The sequence below is a fragment of the Geotrypetes seraphini genome, chromosome 4 (genome assembly GCF_902459505.1).
Source record: "Geotrypetes seraphini chromosome 4, aGeoSer1.1, whole genome shotgun sequence".
Lineage (NCBI taxonomy): Eukaryota > Metazoa > Chordata > Amphibia > Gymnophiona > Dermophiidae > Geotrypetes > Geotrypetes seraphini.
In genome coordinates, this window is record NC_047087.1 from 229,655,384 (window position 1) to 229,674,384 (window position 19,001).

General features: G+C 41.4%; 1 protein-coding gene across 14 annotated transcripts in view; it reads right to left on the reverse strand.

Annotated features, from left to right (window-relative positions):
- Positions 1-19,001, reverse strand: part of KAT6B (lysine acetyltransferase 6B) — a 490,670-nt gene that overhangs the window by 134,139 nt on the left and 337,530 nt on the right. For all 14 annotated transcript variants that reach the window (XM_033941371.1, XM_033941375.1, XM_033941383.1 and 11 more), the window contains 2 exons: positions 18,270-18,411; positions 2,681-2,842 (listed from right to left, as the gene is read on the reverse strand). In XM_033941371.1, coding sequence (XP_033797262.1) covers positions 2,681-2,842; positions 18,270-18,411 — 304 coding nt within the window. The remainder of the gene's footprint in view (positions 1-2,680; positions 2,843-18,269; positions 18,412-19,001) is intronic.

Consider the following 19,001-nt stretch of genomic DNA (forward strand, 5'->3'; position numbering starts at 1 on the left):
GGCTACCAACGTTATGACAAATCGAACTGTTTCCATGCATATGCACGGAACTGTTAAGCGTTGCATTGACATGAGTAAGGTCTAGAATGAGTCTCCAATCGTCTGAGCCATTCTCTAGCATGAAGAAGTACACGGAGTATCTGCCTGAGCCCATTGTCAGTGTCTCCTGGGGAGAGATCTCCCAAGTCCTGAACAGCGGCAAACTGTGAAGAAGAGGTATCCTGCAAGTCAATGCTGCAAGGAGACAAGTCAAAGGCACAGCAAGACTGTGCTGGAAATGCATGGCTCTCATGAAAGAACTTCCACAAAAATTTCAGAAAATCTGAGAAATCCTCCGGACCTTGATGTATGGAGTCACCCTTTGATGACTTTAGCTTGAGCTTCTTTGAATGTAAGGCATCTGTGTATGTTGAACGGGCCCCCAAAATAAAGAAGGCCACCCCAACAGGCTTGATGCCCTTTTAGTCATCTAAGTAGATGAGAGGTTTAAGGTAGCCATTCTCACCTCTTCAGACTGCACTGCGCAACATGTAGTACAAGGATGCTCCTGAGGTGTAAAATTTGCATGAATTTGGGGTAGAAGAGCCCAAGGACTCCATCCCAAACAGTTTTGAGGCAAAAAAATTTACAGTTTTGGAAGTGAAGGGAACTTTTGAAAAAAAAGATTGCTAAAAATCAAAGTTGGACACCGCTAAGAAAATTATGCCTAAAAACACACTTACAAAGTGCTAAAAACAGCAAAATTAGGATATTTCCGGTGGGGGACAAAGGGGGAACATGCATAAACACCCAAAAATCTGAAATTCAGACCTCCCTCAAATTTACCTCATAGGCTGTAACAGCCTTACTCACTGTGACCTGTCCTGAATAGGCTACAGCCTGCCTCAGCCCTTTACAATAGCTGGAAAGGAGAACTGCTGCCTCAAACTGGAAATGTCTCTTCAACGCTGATCTTCAGCTGCCAGCCAGGCATGAAGCCCAACTGTAACCGCACCCCCATAAACCAATGGACATGTGTACAGAAGGGGAAAGCAAAAAATGCTGCAGGATACCCTGTGAGACACTGCTGAGCCTCCTAAGGGTGCCCCACAGCAGTGAATCCCTGCAAGACAGTAGGTGAGACAAACGCGGGGATGGCGCCGAGCTCCAAAAATACTTGTGCAGGCTGGCTAACAGGTACCATCAGGGATTGGCCTGTCTGCTGAAGACCGGAGTCTGCTTCTTTTCTATGCAGGCAGAGCTGTAAACAAGATGAAAGTTCCAACCACAGAAAACATCAAATAAAATAAGAACAGAAGAGTGCAAAACAGAAACACTCCTTTCAGCTCACGTGCAGAAGGCAAAATCTGCAGGTGGCAATAGAGCTCACAGTGAAGAAGGAGGGACACAGAAAAAAATCCTGAGTGGATTCCTTCTACAGGAGCTAAAACCAAGACTGAAATGAAGTGGTCTTGTACCACACCACTTAGAGCTATAACTGGGCTACTGAGCCAGGCCCTTCCATTTTTTTTTTTTAATTGTCTATCTTAAGAGACTTATCACAGATTCAACATGACTTAGAAGCCATCATATAGCATTCTCTGATAATATGAAAAAGAGTATAGATGTAAAACCACTTATCATTTTAGGATAAAAGTAGCAGAATCAATGCAATTACCCAGTTACATCTAAGTGACCTCTCATGCAGGGAAGTAAAGCAATATATCCAAGTTTGTAGAAGAGCTAATGTTGAAGTTCAGGTGTCTTTGTTCTCACTTTCATGTAACCATCACTTAAACTTTATTTCCACAGCTACTAGAAACAGACATCTCAACTATTCACCTTGAAGTCAAAATAATTAGAATCATAGGGTAAACAGGTGAAAATTTTGTTTTAACTAGTTAACATTGTACTATCCTATTTAATTTCTGTCAATGACACAACACCCTTCTTCTGTGATACTAATGAGAAATAAACTCTTTCTTTTTAGTTACATTTGTACTTAATTCTTATAACTCTTCTTTCTTCTTTATTTATCTTTCTTGGTTGGGGAACAGTGACCTCAAGTGCCCACAGTTGTTTGACTTAGAACAAGTCTTGTTCTAAGCGAGTTGCCGATGTTGTTTACTCCCGGTAGTTCAAAATATATGGCTGATGATAATACTGCAATATTATCATCAGCCATATATTTTGAACCACCGTTCCTAAAAGCTGGGAGTAAACATCGGCAACTATATTCACTACTATTAATTTCAGTACCAAGGATTTAATTAAAAAGAAATAACCAATTCATAGGGTTATTTTTATTAACAATGATTTATATAAATAAAATAAATTAATATTAATGAGAGATTAGAGGGTTACATGAGACCTGCGATAGCTCATGAAATGGTTGGATTGACAAGACTTGTTCTAAGTCAAACAACTGTGGGCACTTGAAGTCACTGTTCTCCAACCAAGAAAGATAAATAAAGAAGAAAGAAGAGTTATAAGAATTAAATACCAATGTAACTAAAAAGAAAGAGTTTATTTCTCATTAGTATCTCAGAAGAAGGATGTTGTGTCATTAACTAGTTAACATGCCAATTATTGTAAATGGAACTGGAAGAGTGTTGTGCATCTACTTTACATTTGTTACACTACAGTCAGAAAGAAACAAAAGATCAGTAAACAATATTTATTTAATCCAAAATGTTCTTACCTTTGAAAAATATCCGACCAAATGACAGCCTTTTTCATCATTTTTTGTAAGAACATAAAAAAGGAAAGGCTCCACATCATAGTACAATGTTTTATGATCAAGAAACAGCTTGGCTAACAAGCAAAGGTTTTGGCAATAAATTTTGCTTATGTTTCCATCAACCTACAAAGAAGAACATATCATCACTTGATACTCAGATGACTTTCCATGGAATATATTAGCATTTTAATTTGAACCTTTTGTCAGGAAGGATATCCCAAAAGCAAAAGAGACTTTAACCAGTATAAATTATTATTGTGAAAAGTAGTTAGGCAATTAAATTATGCACTAGAAAATCTATGGGCTCCTTTTACGAAGCCACATTAGCAGTTTAACGCGCGTAATAGCGTATGCTAAACTGCCAACCGCGCTAGATGCTAACGCCAGCATTGAGCTAGAGTTAGTTCTAGCCGTGTAGCGCTAAAAAGCTGCGTGCGCTAAAACCGCTTACACGGCTTTGTAAAAGGAGCCCTATATTTTACATAAGAAGTATAGGCTCAACAATAATAACATAAAAAGATCCTTTACATACCGTATACTTTTAGATTAACAAGTCTGATAAACACTGCACAACTTGCCTTTTTCATACACATTTGCTAATAGGAAACAGAATATACTTGAGAATTGCCATACTAGGCCAACCCAAAGGTCCATCTAGCTTAGTATCTTAGCCAATATAGGTCACACGTACCTGGCAGAATCCCAAGAAGTAACATGTCATCAACCCCAGAAATAAGTGGCTTTTCAGGATCTACCTTAATGGGAGTTTATGGTCTTTACATCCAAGAACTTATTTACACCTTTTAAAAACCCATCTATATAACTGCTTTTACCATATCCTTATTCATTGAAAAAGCACAGTTACTAACCTGTAACAGGTGTTAGCCAGGGACAGTAGGCAGATATTCTCACAGATGGGCGACGTCATTCAAGGAGCCCGGTACGGACGTGCAAAAGTGTACTGTCATTTTAACTTCCTAGACGTTTCAAGATTGCCCGTAATGCACTTGCGTAAGTGCCTTCCCGTTCAGTAAACAAGTTAAGAAGCCAACTAGGAGAGGCGGGAGGGTTGTGAAAATATCTGCCTGCTAGTGCTGCCTGATTCACAGATTTGAATCAATTAACTTAAAAAAAAAAATAAAAATAAATAAATATATATCTATATATATCTATCTATCTATATATATCTCGGACTCACCGATTTAGTGAGTCCTGAGTCTCCTAAAGCAGCCGCAACGGTGAATAGGCTGCTCCTGGCCTGCCCGCTGGGGCCTTCCCTCTGCCATGTCACGGTTGACGCAGCAGAGGGAAGCTCTGGTGGGCAGAAGCCTGTTCACCGCTGCTTTAGGAGACCCGTGGTATCTGCAGCAATTCCCACATGCTGCCTGCTGCTTATTCAGAAGTCTCTCCGTGACAGAGGGGAGACTTCCGGTTTAGTGGCAGGCAGCATGGGCGAGTCACTACCGATACCGCAACCTGAAGAAGCAAACCTTGGAGTATAGGGGAGAGGAAGGAAAGTTGGTGGCATAGGGGAAGGAAAGGGGTGAAAGGAACTTCAGGAAGGAAAGCTGGTAGCACAAGGGGAGGGAAGAGGAAGGAAAGCTGGTGGCATGTGGGGAGGGGAAGGTGAGAGGAAGGCAAGATGGTGCAACATGGGGAGGAGAGGGAGACATGCTTGATGAGAGGAGAGGATGAAATTGCACATAATGAAAGGGAGAGATGCTGCATGGAGGAGAATAGAGAGGTTTGATTCAGGAGAGAGAGAGAGATGGTAGGTTCACAGTGGGAAAGAAACAGAAATGTTGGATATAGTAATGGTACCGAGAAAAAAGATGAATGGTGAGCACGGAGAAAAAAGAAAATGTTAAATGGGCAGGATACCCTAGTGAGCGAATTCCTAGTGAGCGAATTAACAGAAGACAAACAGAAACTAGACCCTGGCTCCAACATGATTTGAATAATAAGATGACCAGAAAACAAAAGGTAGAAAAAAATAATTTTATTTTCTAATTTTGTGATTATATGTCAGATTTGAAATGTGTATCCTACCAGAGCTGGTTTTAGTGAGCATGAGCTTGGACTAACAGAGAGAGGACAAGTCTTGTGTGTTTTGTTTAAACCACAGCACCGGCATGGGGTTGGAGAAGGCACAGGAGGATGAGGTGGATGTAGAGGCTACAAAAATAAACCCGCCAGGCTGTTAAAAAAAAAAAGAAATCGACCGATTGGGCAGGAAATGTGAATCGAATCAATTCAATAGGCCAAATCGAAACAAAATTTTTTCCCCTGAATCGGGCAGCACTACTGCCTGCTGTCCCTGGATAACACCTGTTAAAGGTAAGTAACTGCTTTATCCCAGGATAAGCAGGCAGTATATTCTCACAGATAGGACTCTTTAGCTACTACAAATGGGATGAAGGGAGTTGGTGACTAAATAGAGCAGTTTCTCAACACACGGGCAACTTGTTGGGCATAAGCAGCATGGCCGCTGCGGAAAATATTCCCTGCCTGCATGAAGTTGCGCGGCCGCCACTGGGGATCCCTGCCCGCTCCCCTCAGCCAACCCACAGGGCTTCCCTCTGAACGTCAGAGCTGATGTCAGAGGAAAGCCTTCCAGGTCAGCTGGGGAGGGGGAGGTTCCCAATTACCTCCTTGCTGCACATACTCCTTCTGCCTTCAGCAGCTTGTTGGGGGGGACACGCACCCAGCAGCGGTTCACACACTGCACATAGCTGACCTGGAAACCTTCTCTCCGACGTCAGAGCTGATGTTAGAGGGAAGGCTTATGTAGCATGTGAATCACTGCTGCGAATCCTCCCCAACAAGCTGCTGAAGGCAGATTGAGCGAGTGTGGCCTGAACAAGTAAGGGGATACAATCTTTCTGAGATAAAAGGAGGAAGGGGGAAGGAGCGTATTGGGGCATGATTCTGGGACAATGGCTGGAAGGCAGGGAGGGGGCACAAACTTGACTCAGAAGGAAGGGAGGTGGCATGAACATGGGACACATAAGGGATGGAGGAAGGGGGCACTAATTTGGGACATAAGAGGGAGGGAATAGAAAGGGAAAATTGTTTAGGCATGAGTGTGTGAGTGGGGTCAAGGGCAGAGCTTGGGCTGGGGTACTAGGTTGATATTTGTTAGACTTAGGGGGTATTTGGCTTGAAGAAGTTGAAAAACACTGAAATAGAGAATAAGTTGGGGGGTGTAGAACTGTTTGGCTGAACAGACTATCTCATCTGGTATTAGGCTCCAGACAAAAATGGGATGTGAAAACATGGTATGGGAACTTAAAGAGTCTGCTTCATAAATGTCCTCAATGGAAGAGAAATTGAGTAACTACTAAGGCTGGCACCGCTGTTAATTCATGTGCTGGAGCACTGTTGTACAGTGGCAGCCCAGCCCGAGCATGGCAGCATGATATGCAGTCCGTTGACTATGGGGAGATTGACTTGCTGATCACCGAAGTTCCCAGTCTGTTGGGATTAAAGGACAGTAACAGACGAGTAGTAATTTGGAAAGGCGCAGTTCAGTGCAGGTAGCAAGCCAAGTCAGATTTACAGTCTAATAAGTGAAGTACAGTTCTCCCAGGAAGATAAAGTGGTCTGGAGAAGTTCAGTATCTCTATAGAGTGGCTGAGATGAATATTGAATGTTAGCTCTAGTAGGAAATTGAGATGTGTGAAAAGAACTCTATCTTGGGAAATGATGAGTAAAGTGGATCATGCATTAGAGATTGGATTTCACTGAAATCGGTACACAGAAAGGATTCAAAGGGAGATGACTACTGTCTACAGCACTGTGCTTTAGAGATAGGATTTCACTGAAATCGGTGCACAGAAGGGATTCAAAGGGAGAAGACTACTGTCTACGGCACTGTGCTTTAGAGAAAAAGTCAGAAGTTCTTCAAATAGGGACAATATGTGAAGAAGATTACCTGTAGGTTTGAAACAACTGGAGGAGGTTGGATTGGAGGTTTTGACATCACGCGTCCCTTCATAAAGTGAGAAAGCAATGGACAGGTATCCAGATGGTTGGTGCCCAAAAGATACTTATATGGCATTTAAGACTTGAAATATAGTGCTGAAAGGCACTTATAAGGCACTGATAGAGGTGAGATAAGCAAGTATTAAAGTATTGTTGATTGTTGTCTCCTTGAATTTTGATTTTATTTTTTTTTTGTATGAGAAAGACAAAAAAGGGTAATGCAGAACTAACAATATAGGATATATGTTTAGAGCCCATTCCTTTAGGCGATACCAGCTGGTAAACTGCGCACATGGTGCGGTACAATTACCATGTGGAAAGTTGATCAAGAAGTTATGGTGTTTGAAACTGGAATAGAGAGATGGAAGTTATCATGGATGAGGAGCCAGGAATGAGCCTGTAAAGTGCCTATATTGTAGGTTGGAAGGCAAAAGGGATCTTTCACTCTGAGTCCAGACAATTGAAAGGTTTGAAGAGGAATGGGCTCCCTGATGTTGAACTGAAGAAGTAAAGGTAATGAGGGTTGCCTCGGTTACCATGGAGCCATGAGAATCATGGTGGTTTAAAACTGCTGAAATGTGAATAAGAAGTTCCATATTACAGGAACCTAAGGGAACGGATGTATGAACTGGGTTGTCCAGGCTGGAAGTAATTCAGCAGCATCCAAATGATGGAGAGTGCAGACTGGAACATAATTGTGGAAGGTTGCAATTGTTGGCAGAGAGGAAGCGACTTAAGCATTGAGATCCCCAAATTAAATAGATTTGATGGAATGGAGATGAAGGAAGACACCACTTGTGAGATTGAAGAAATGTGATGAAAATGAATGTTAGAGTATTCCATTGCTCTGTTAGCTTTGAACAGACTTGCATTACCTCTTGACAAGAGGAGAAGGATCTGTACACTCTTGGCTGATTAAGCAGCAGATGACTAGTAGAAGTAGGAGGAGCAGGATTACTCTGGGAGCTAATGCTAGATCAAAGGGTAAGCACCCTGTACTGAAGATGATGTGTTCCTATCTGAAAGCAGAGGTATTTCCTGTGGGCTGGAAGAATGGGAATGTGTGTAGTCTTTCTTGAGACACAGCAAGAAAAGCCAGTCCTTTTTTTTTTTCCATTAAATTTTATTGAGTTTTCGGTAAGGTACAATAAATGGTGATAACCATAATGAAAAATCAATAAGATTACAAGTACATCTATATGGAAATATCAATATATATCATATAAGAGCATTATCAAAGCATATGTTTATGTTTTATTAGAACTTGTTATATCGCTACAGTCATTTCAGAGAAAACAGGAGAAATTGTTACACAATGAAATATTGTCATTAGACATGGCTGGGAAGTAATTGCAAATAAATTTGCAAAGGAGACCAATGTTTATTAAAAGACATTGTTGTATCAAATTTGTTTGCAAGTATAGATTCATATCTATAGTGTTGTAGGACTGATTGCCACCAGTGATGTGAGGAGAGAAGGTTAGATGACTTCCAATGAGAGAGAATATTTTTTAGTGCTATAGAGAGAAGAATGTCAAAAGGTTTGACATAAGGCTCAATTAAAGATATTCCCGGAGCATGAGATTTAAATACTATTATTGAGATAGAAAGGGTAACCTGTAAATTGAAGATTTTTAACATAATATCCCAAATTGTTTGCCAAAATTGTTTTACATAAGAACATTCGTATATCATATGTAGTATTGAGTCAGTTGCTGCCCACAGTTTACTCACTCACTCTCTCAGTCACCTCACTATGGGTACCAGCCAAACTCAAATACTTAGGTATTGAACTCTCCTAATCCTTAACTGATTCAATTACTACCAATAGCAATAAACTATTATCGTTGCTTAAATCACTAATTCTTTCATGGCATTCGCTTAATCTCACTTGGTGGGGTCGCCTAGAAACAATAAAAATGATGATGGCGCCAAAAATAAATTATGTCCTGCTCATGATTCCCATTCTATTCCATATCACCTTCTACAAAGAAGTTGATCATATTCTTACTTTCTTTCTTTGACAACATAAGCAATCTAGAATAGCCTTGAAGAAACTGAAGCAAAAAAAAATATCAAGGAGGAGTGCTCTTTCTGGATTTTCTTAGCTATCACGCACCAGGGACTTTACTGGTTCATTGATCACTTCTAAGACCAGCTGTGCTTTAGCTAAGGTCTGGGACAGAGACCTCTTGGCGGGCTCTATCCTGCTTAGTGCAGCCTGGCTCTTCCCTGCATTCCTCCTTCCAGTCTTCTCCCCAGTATTCTCCACAGTGTTCATAATCTCCTCAGTCCTCTCCCTATTGTTTCCACCTGGGCTCATTTTATGCTGCAAGCCTAATCTCACTCTCCCTCTGGGTTCGTCCTGCTTGCTAGCCACACACCCCTCATTAACCATGCCTGTGCTGGTTTTCTTTCTCAGAGGTTTTGTCAGAGCTTTGCCCAAGGGATCATAAAAGGAATTATAGTGCCCTAAACTAGATGTTATGGTTTCTGTCCTTGCCTCTCTACCTTGCCCTGCCTGTTGGCTCTTAGTGATAGGCACAGGGTTACTAGGCAGTTTCCTGGGCTTAGGAATAGGGACAGCCCTCTGCAAGGCAGGGTTTATAACCGGGTTTAAACTGCTGACAGGCACTTCCCTGTCACAATATTCATTGGAGAAATCCTGAAAATCCGACTGGACTGCGGCCCTCGAGGACTGACATTGGACACCCCTGACCTACTACTACTGTAGCGCTGGTCTAGGTCCTGGCAACTCAACTTCAATGCCAAAAAATGCAAAGTCATGCACCTGGGCAGCCAAAATCCATGCAGGACTTACACCCTTAATGGTGAGATCCTAACAAAAACTGAAGCAGAACGAGACTTAGGGGTGATCGTAAGTGAGAACATGAAGACTGCCAATCAAGTGGAGCAAGCTTCATCCAAGGCAAGGCAAATCACAGGTTGTATTCGCAGGAGTTTCGTCAGCCGTAAGCCTGATGTCATTATGTCATTGTATAGATCCATGATGAGACCCCACCTGGAGTACTGTGTGCAGTTCTGTAGGCCGCATTACCGCAAGGATGTGCAGAGACTTGAGTCGGTCCAAAGAATGGCCACCAGGATGGTCTCGGGATTCAAGGATCTCCCGTATGAGGAACGGCTGGATAAATTAAAGCTATACTCACTCGAGGAACGCAGAGAGAGGGGCGACATGATCGAGACATTCAAGTATCTCACGGGCCGCATCGAGGTGGAAGAAGATATCTTCTTTTTCAAGGGTCCAGCGACAACAAGGGGGCATCCGTGGAAAATCAGGGGCGGGAAACTGCACGGGGACACCAGGAAATTCTTTTTTACTGAAAGGGTGGTTGATCGCTGGAATAGTCTTCCACTTCAGGTTATTGAGGCCAGCAGCGTGCCTGATTTTAAGGCCAAATGGGATAGACATGTGGGATCTATTCAAAGAAGATAGGTAGGGGAGGGTCATTGGGGTGGGCAGACTAGATGGGCCTTGGCCCTTATCTGCCATCTATTTCTATGTTTCTAGCTGAAAAACAACTGCCTGCTCAAGAGGAGGCTGTAGCGGCTAGCGTGCAGGGCATTTTAGCGCAGGCTATTCCGTGCATTAAGGCCCTTTGTAAAATATTTTTGCTGGATACATTGTCTCCTATCCCATTAAAATTTCCTCAGAAGTCTTTCATGGGGTACTTTATCAAATGCCTTTTGAAAATCCAAATACACAATATCAACCACATGTTCATTCACTCCTTCAAAGAAATGCAGTAGATTGGCGAGGCAAGATTTCCCTCAACTACATCTGTGTTAGCTTTCTCTCATTAATCCATGCTTACGTATATGTTCTGTCATTTTGTTCTTTATACTAGTCTCTACCATTTTGCCCAGCACTAACGTCAGACTCCACCAGTCTATAATTTCCCGAATCACCTCTAGGACCCTTTTAAAAAATCAGTGTCATGTTGGCCACCTTCCAATCTTCTGGTAGAATGCTGAATTTTAAAGAAAAATTACAAATTACTAACAATAGCTCTGCAAGTTCATTTTTCAATTCTATCAGCACTCTGGGATGTATACCATCTGGTCCAGGAATTTGCTACTGTTCAATATGTCAAACTGACCCATTACATCATCCAGCGTTATAGAGATTTTATGAGTTTCTCTGATTCATCAGAATTGAATACCATTTCTGGTACTGGTAAACAGTGGCATAGCAAAGGTGAGAGGCGCCCAAGGAGGTGGCGCACCTCCCCTGCCTTTTTCTCCACCCCTACCTCCACACGCTCCTTCCCCAACACCTCCTGCCATGCATGCATGCTGTTTCCCTTCCCCTGTACCTTTAACATTCCTGATGTGAGCAGCAACCCCCAAGCTGCTCTTGCGCCAACATCGGCTCTTCCTGACGTCACTTCTCTGGTGTGGGTCCAGGAAGTGACATCAGAGGAAGAGCTGATGCTGGTGTGACAGCAGCTTGGGGGTTGCTGCTTGCATCAGGAACATTACAAAAATATAAGGGAAGGGAAGCAGCACGTACACGCGGCAGTGGGGGAGCGGGGAAGGACTGGAAGGGCAGAGAGGACAGGTGCCTGTGCCCTTGCTCAAGACGGCACCTGGGGCAGCCAACCCTGCCCCCTCCTTACTACACCACTTCCCCACATCTTCCTCAGTGAAGATTGAAGCAAAGAATTCATTTAATCTCTCCGCTATGGTCTTGTCTTCCCTGAGAGTCCTTTTTATCTGTCGGCCGTCTAACGGTCCAACTGATTCTCTTCTCAGCTTCTTGCTTTTAATATACCTTAAAAAGTTTGTATTGTTTTGCTATCAGCGCAATCTTATTTTCAAGGTTTCTCTTCGCCTTCATTATTAATGTCTTGCATTTGACTTGACATTCCTTGTGCTGTTTACAATTATTTTCAGTCAGATCCTTCTTCCACTTTCTGAAGGATTCTCTTTTAGCTCTAATAGGTTCCTTCATCTCACTCATTAATCACACCGGCTTCCATTTGGTCTTCCTTTCTCCATTTTTAATACATGAAATATATTTAGTCTGGGCTTCCATGCTGACATTTTTAAATAACATTCATGCCTGGTGTATATTTTTGACCTTTGCAGCTGCACCTTTAAGTTTCTTTTTTTTTTTTTTTTTTACCATTCTCCTCATGTTATCATAGTCTCCTTTTAAAAAGTTAAGTGCTGCTGCATTAGATTTTCTGTGTAAACGTATTCTAGGAATTATTATATCAAATCTGATCATGTCAGAAATTGTTAAGATAACTCTCCTTGTTGGAATGGAGTTCTGGTAAAGGTAGAGTATATCCTTGGTCCACCCTAGTCAAGCTGATCAGCGTTAGTGGTATAGGGTGAATGAACCTCCAGTGAATGTAGATGGAGGTTGTAGAGCATTGAGTAGGCTTTGTAGGATGGGCAAGAAGTTGAATGAACTTTTATGTAGGAATTTGAGATAAAGAGAGTGTTGGAGCTTCTAGGGCGCTTTGGAACCAGATTTGTGGAAGATGTTGATGGCATAGAATAGCACCCTTTAAATTATGTGGACGACTGTTTAGGATCATGCAACTTCGAGGCTTAGGAAGAAGTCATATGACCTTGCCTGGTGATCTTCTGCATAATTTTTTCAATGTGATCACTGAAAAGTTTGTCTCCCATGCAAGGTGGTCCTGAAAAGCAAGTTCCAAGCCTGATTTATGAAGCCATGCTTGTCATCTCATTGCAATGGACAAGGCTGATGCTTTGGAAGTTACAGCAAAAGCATCAAAGATTGATCTTGACATGAATGTCCTGGTCTCAAGGAGATCATACAAAGTTTGCTGAAAGTCAGGAAGCTGGTTTACAGGAATTAATTGTTCAAAATGAGACAGGTATTGAACTAAGTGCTTAAAATAGAAAGTAGAAAGCATAGTTGAGGATGTGGCTAGTAAGCATCGTATTTTGAAATAGCTTATGACCAACTTATTCAAAGTACGACTTCCCATACTTGGAAGTGCTGTGGAATATGATCTGCTGCTGGATGATCTCTTTAAAATAGATTCAACCGGAAGAGATTAATGTTGCAAATGTGGCCTATCAAAGCTCAATATTTAGTGAAGAACTTTTGCAGTCTTAAAAGCCATGAATTAATTAGGATAAATATCTATCAACTTCGTACAGCAGATAGTGAAATTTTTGCCCATTCTTCTTAGCACAATAGTACAAACTCTTCATGCTGGATAGTAAAGTCTTTGAGCTGCAATTTTCAGTCTTGCTACAGCATTTCTACTGGATTCAGGTCTGAGCTTTGATTAGGCCATTTAAGGACATTCATTTTCTTCTTGAGTAACTCCATCGTTGCTTTTGGATTTGTACTCAGGATTATTGCCCTGCAGAAAGGTTAATCATCCCCCTAATATCACGTTTATGACAATGTGACATTGGTTTTCCTCCAGCACCTGTCCGAAGTTTGCCATCATACATCTTTTGCTCACATTTCACAAACCCCTCTATATCCACTGCTAAAAGAAAAGATGTGTATAATATAATGCTGCTACTACCAAGTTTTAGTTTAAGAGTGCTGTTAGCAGTTAGTAGGCGTATGTACTATGTTTACATCACATACAGCACCATGACCAGACGTTACACTTTGGTTTCAGCACACATAGATTGAAAATATTAAAAAATACAGCGATTCAATCTCCCTTTTCTGTCCAGCAACATCAGCATCAAGATGTCCTGGCAGCTATGATCTGTCACCTTCATAAACACTGGGCATACTCTGGGTGACAATCAGCTCTTCTCTAGTAGCATGGTGAGTGCCTTCCAACCTAGGGGACCATCTTCTAGCACTATACATAGATTCTTTATGTCTCATTATCACCAAGTTTCCTTGGCAGAATACAGAAGTAGATTGCCAGGTCTTTCTTCTGCACAGTAGAAATTCAATGTTATCAACTGTTGCTGCATCAAACACAATCCCCCATCTCCAACACTGCCCAGATGGGTGGCATCTCCATTGAAACCTTTCCACCTTGGCCCTGCTGGTAGTGAAACTACTGAAGACATAGCTTTTAGCTTCTCAGATGCATGCAAGCCCTAGTGGCATGACCATGGTATACAAATTTAACCAGATACACTGAATACATTCTGATCACAGATTACAGTAACTACCTAAATCTACCCATACGTGTTAAAGAGCTACTACACCAGGTATAAATCTCTTTAGCAGACTTCCTTGAAGTACCATACAAAAAATATATACCTGTATTTCTAGTGCTCTTTATGTTGCTCCTTATAGAGCACTTCCCTCCAACTCATGTAAGCCCTCCCAAATGTGGCCTCCCCTAGCCTGATCCTCCTCCCTCTCATTAGAACAAAATATTAGTAGATGCCCCTCCCTGCTGCCCAATCCTCTTCTCCTTTCATCATAGAAAAAAACAAATCTTAGTTTGCTTTTTTTCTCCCTCCATGCCATAGCCCAAGAACTTAAGAAAACCCCAAAAGAGACAGTCCAACCCCCTCCAATATATTTTCCTTACCCCAATGTATAAATGATTCCTCCCCTCCATCCTGATCAATCTTATAATTATCTCCTAGACCCCACAAACAAATCTACACAGCTTGCAGGGCAGCTTATTTTTTTCTTTCCACTGGCTGGGCTTCCCTCATTCCCTCTAGATAACTATTTGCTTACAGAATTTTTACATTATGTAAATAAAATAGTATGGAAAAGTAAAAAAGTCATTCTTATACATTTTTTATTATTGTAGAAGATAGTAAAGAGTTTTTTGTCATGTACAGACTGAATAGATAGAACTTGTAGGCTACAGTAACTAGTAAAACCCCTTTATATTTTTACAGTTATCCAAATGACCAAAATACTGACAACTGGAAATTGAAATCTGAACACACATAACCATTCTCTAAGGGCCTCGAGGTGAGAATACATTTGCTCCATTTTACTGTCACAAAACCTTAAGAATGCTTCAAAATGTGAATGACCAGCAGTGCTTTTATGAAATGCTTCCAATATAAGCACTGACTTGCACAGCTTGAACAGAATTGCCATTGTAAAATGGCACAACTATATTGAACATTTTTTTATACAGATTGCACTGAAATCCTTATCTTAGCACCTAATTACAAAGGTTACTTCTGATTCTCACACTAGAAAAATAAAAAAACAATCAAGAGGGTTTGTTCAGGGTCAGAATGTTAGAGGCATATAGAAATCACACGGTGGAAGCTTGTTTTTCTGTTGCTAGTGGGTGAATTAATGAAAAAGAGATTAGATTCTTACCTTGCTAATATTATTTCTAGCAGATAGGTGTGTCATTTTGGAGAAACGGGTAGTCTCCCCATGGCTGCAAGCCTTTGTAGAAGGAATCCACTCCAAATTTTTTCTGTATCCTTCCTACATCACTGATGATGTCATCAGCAACGTGGCAGAGAAACAGCCCAGGCTGCAAAGCAGCCTGTCTAGATTGCTGCTGACACTGCCAGTTTGTTATAAGGTACATTTATTTCTGTCTCACGGTTCGGATGTGAGGGAGAGATGGGTCAGCGGGGGGAGGATGGGGCGGGGGAAAGAAAGATGCTACACGGGGGGATGGGAGGAAGGGAGGGATAGAAGCTTCAAGGGTTCTGTTGCACAAGGGATGGGAGGGAGGGAGATGGAGAGGGAGAAGAAAATCACTGCTTCATGAAGAACATGTTCTCCACTGATTATCTTCAGGCTGCCTTTGGACACGATGTCTGACTGAACCCTCACCCTCCGCAGACCGAAGGATATGTAAAACCAGAAGGGGGAGGCTAAAACGCAGCTGGTACCCTGCGAGACACTGCTGAGCCTCCTACGAATGCCAGCTACTTTAGGGCTAAAGATCAATAAGTTTTCCATTGCAGCTATCCAAGGTTTTAAAAACTAATTTTATATCCTTTGCAATTAACTTAACCCAATGGTGGTAGTGATAATCCTCATTGGGGGGGGGGGGATTTATACATTGGTGCTTCCTCTGGAATCCTGCAATCATGGGCCCTATATCTGGCCAATAGATATTGCCACTACACAGTGGCTGGAACTCTCTCAAATTCTATGAACACAGCACAACCTGAGAAACTGAAAACTTGAGACAGAACTTGTACCTAGGTCTTTTATATATCAGAAAGCAGTACTTTACTGAAACAGCCCCAGTCCATTTATTAAAATCTAGGCCACACTAGCAATTTAAGTTCATTTGTCTATAATAAATATAGCCCAGTATCATCCTAAAATATTTACAACTTTCACAGTATTTTCTTTAGTAAAGCTATCATCTTTTCCTTTCTGCACATTCATTTTAAAAAAATAATCAAACAAAAAGTCAAATAAAAGAAAGAAAATTTAATTAAGCGCCCCTCCCCCCCAGTTTGTTAAAATAGGAGGGGGGGGGGTCAATCTTCTTAAAGCTCTCAACACTTCATCTAGCCATCTAAGTTCCAAGTGCCCAACTTCAGAATTTCCAGCCAAGCTTAGCTTTCTCTAAAATTTGCATAAATTTAGGTTCCTAAAACCTAGGTGCCAATAGTTAGGCCTACAGTCATCTAAATAGCACACTTACTAAATGGAACTAGCACATGTTAATGCACATTCTTTGCAAACAGGTCCCTTTCAAATTAAATGCATATCAATACAACACGCTTTAGTAAATATGCTATCATGGGGCAGACGTAATAGGCTGTTCATTAGAATTGGCATTAAAGAAGTATGTCTGACAGAAAAAGCCTTGCACATCTCTGCAGTTACTGTCATTTTTCCTTCAGCAGGTGGAAGGGTGTTTTTTTTTTTGTCTCCTTTCCTTGCAGTGCTAAAATGGGCTCAAACACTGTCAGGAAGAAAAAAATGTTTACATGGTCTAGGGATGACATCCAGCAATGTCTTCCCTCATATGGCAGCACTTGATCTTTAACAGTATGTCAGAACACACTACTACGGATCAGCCTACTAAATAAGGAGTTAATCACTCATGCCTTCTGGCCCAAGATGGGGGGGGGGGGGGGGGCAGGAATGAGGTTTACAGCTTGCTTGGGTCACCAGAATCCTTTGTCAACCGATCATCTGAGGTTAAGTGCTGCTCTTCACCCCCAGAAATAAAAATAAATTTTAGCACATTTTTTATACTGGGAAGAATTTCAGCCTCATTGCATCTTTCATTTGCCCACTGTGCTGCTCTTTAGCATGGTGGTTTTACTCCTGCTTTTTATACACTAAGGAGCCTGTTAACTAACGAATGGCAAGATTTACATTTACTGCACAGTAAAAGCAACAATTTTATGTGTAGTAAGTAAAAATCTTGTGTGGTAAATGCAATGGGCATGGCCTGAATTTATCACATAGTGCACATAACATACAGGCATCACATTATATGCTTGAGCCAACAACGTCGACACTCCATGCTATCAACCCAGACCCCACCCCAAGGTTTATTACATCAGACTCTTAAGTTACAGATTTACTGCTGAAAACCACAAAAGCCCAGCTTTTTTTTCTACCCATCTGATCTTCAACCCCCACAGCCACCAATTCTTTAGAGGACATAAATTTAGAGACCTACCAAAAATAGGCTCCTAAATTTAAGAATTCAGCCATAGCCAAATCTTCAAGAGAGATGATTTAGGATTTCACCTGCCTAAGTTAGGCACCTAAAACCTTTGAAAATTGTTCACTATGTATTATTAAGCAACCTCAGGTACAAAAGTTCAACCTCTTTAAAAAGGGCTTGAGAGTTACGAGCTAAGATGAAGGTAAATCTTCTAAGGAGACCATTCTAAACTTTACAGCAAATGTTTAAATATTTTTATGTGTCCCTGATTAGCAAACAACTATAAATGACATTAAGAAATGGCCTGCCTTTAACCTCGTTTATATACTAAACTAAACTAAACCTTGGGTTTATATACCGCACTATCTCCACGAATGCTGAGCTCGGCACGGTTTACAGGAAGAAAGATGAGAGAGGAACTACAGTGGAGAGATTAAAGAGTTAGGTGTAAAGGGGGAAGGTGAGAGGCCTAAGAGGGGGGAAGTGTTACAGTTTTGAGAATAGCCAGGTTTTTAGGTGTTTGCGGAAGAGTTGGAGGGAGCTTGAGGTTCGGAGAGGGGAGGTGAGGTTATTCCAGATCTCAGTGATTCTAAAGGGGAGGGATGACCCAAGTTTGCCTACATGGGAAATACCTTTTATGGAAGGGAAGGATAGTTTAAAAATTTGGGAGGATCTGGAGGAAGTAGGGTTGGGGAGTTCCAGGATAGAGGGATAACGGCAGGAAGGATGCCATGTAGGATCTTGTAGGCCAGACACGCACATTTGAAGTGGATCCTGGGGATTACTGGGAGCCAATGGAGCTTAGACAGGAGTGGTGAGACTTGATCAAATTTGCTTTTCGCGAAAACAAGCTTAGCTGCGGCGTTCTGAATCCGCTGAAGTCTGTGGAGGCTTTTCTTGGTTAGGCTGAGGTAGATAGAATTGCAATAATCCAATCTGGAGAGGATGATGGATTGTACTAGGACTGCGAAGTGTTTTTGGTAAAAATATACACTCACCTCAAATACTGAAAGGTCACTTTTCCGGTAGATTTCATTGGCTGGAGGATGAAACCAACCACACTTCTTTAAATGTCTTTGTAGGATGTTTTTACTTTTCATATATTTAAGACAGAATTCACACAGGTAAAGCTTTGATAATCTGTTAAAGTTAAAAATAAAAAGTAGGTATCACTGAAAATGAATTTAAAGTTCAACAAATTAAAATTTACATTGCACTTTTTAGTAGGAATTCAATACACCTGAAAGGAGCTTAACTATAAAAGGTACATTAACTTTCAACAGACAGACAAAAATATAGTAATTATCTCTGCTGAGTGAAGTCTAGATGTTTTTAAATGAGAGTACTCAAGAAAGGGACCTGGGGGTGATAGTGGACTTGACAATGAAGCCGTCGGCACAGTGCGCAGCGGCTGCTAAGAAGGCAAATAGAATGCTAGGCATCATCAAAAAGGGTATTACAACCAGAACGAAAGAAGTTATCTTGCCATTGTATCGAGCGATGGTGCGTCCGCATCTGGAGTACTGCGTCCAATATTGGTCGCCGTACCTTAGGAAGGATATGGCGATACTCGAAAGGGTTCAGAGGAGAGCGACACGTCTGATAAAAGGGATGGAAAACCTTTCATACGCTGAGAGATTGGAAAAACTGGGACTTTTTACCCTGGAGAAGAGAAGACTTAGAGGGGATATGATAGAGACTTACAAGATCATGAAGGGCATAGAGAGAGT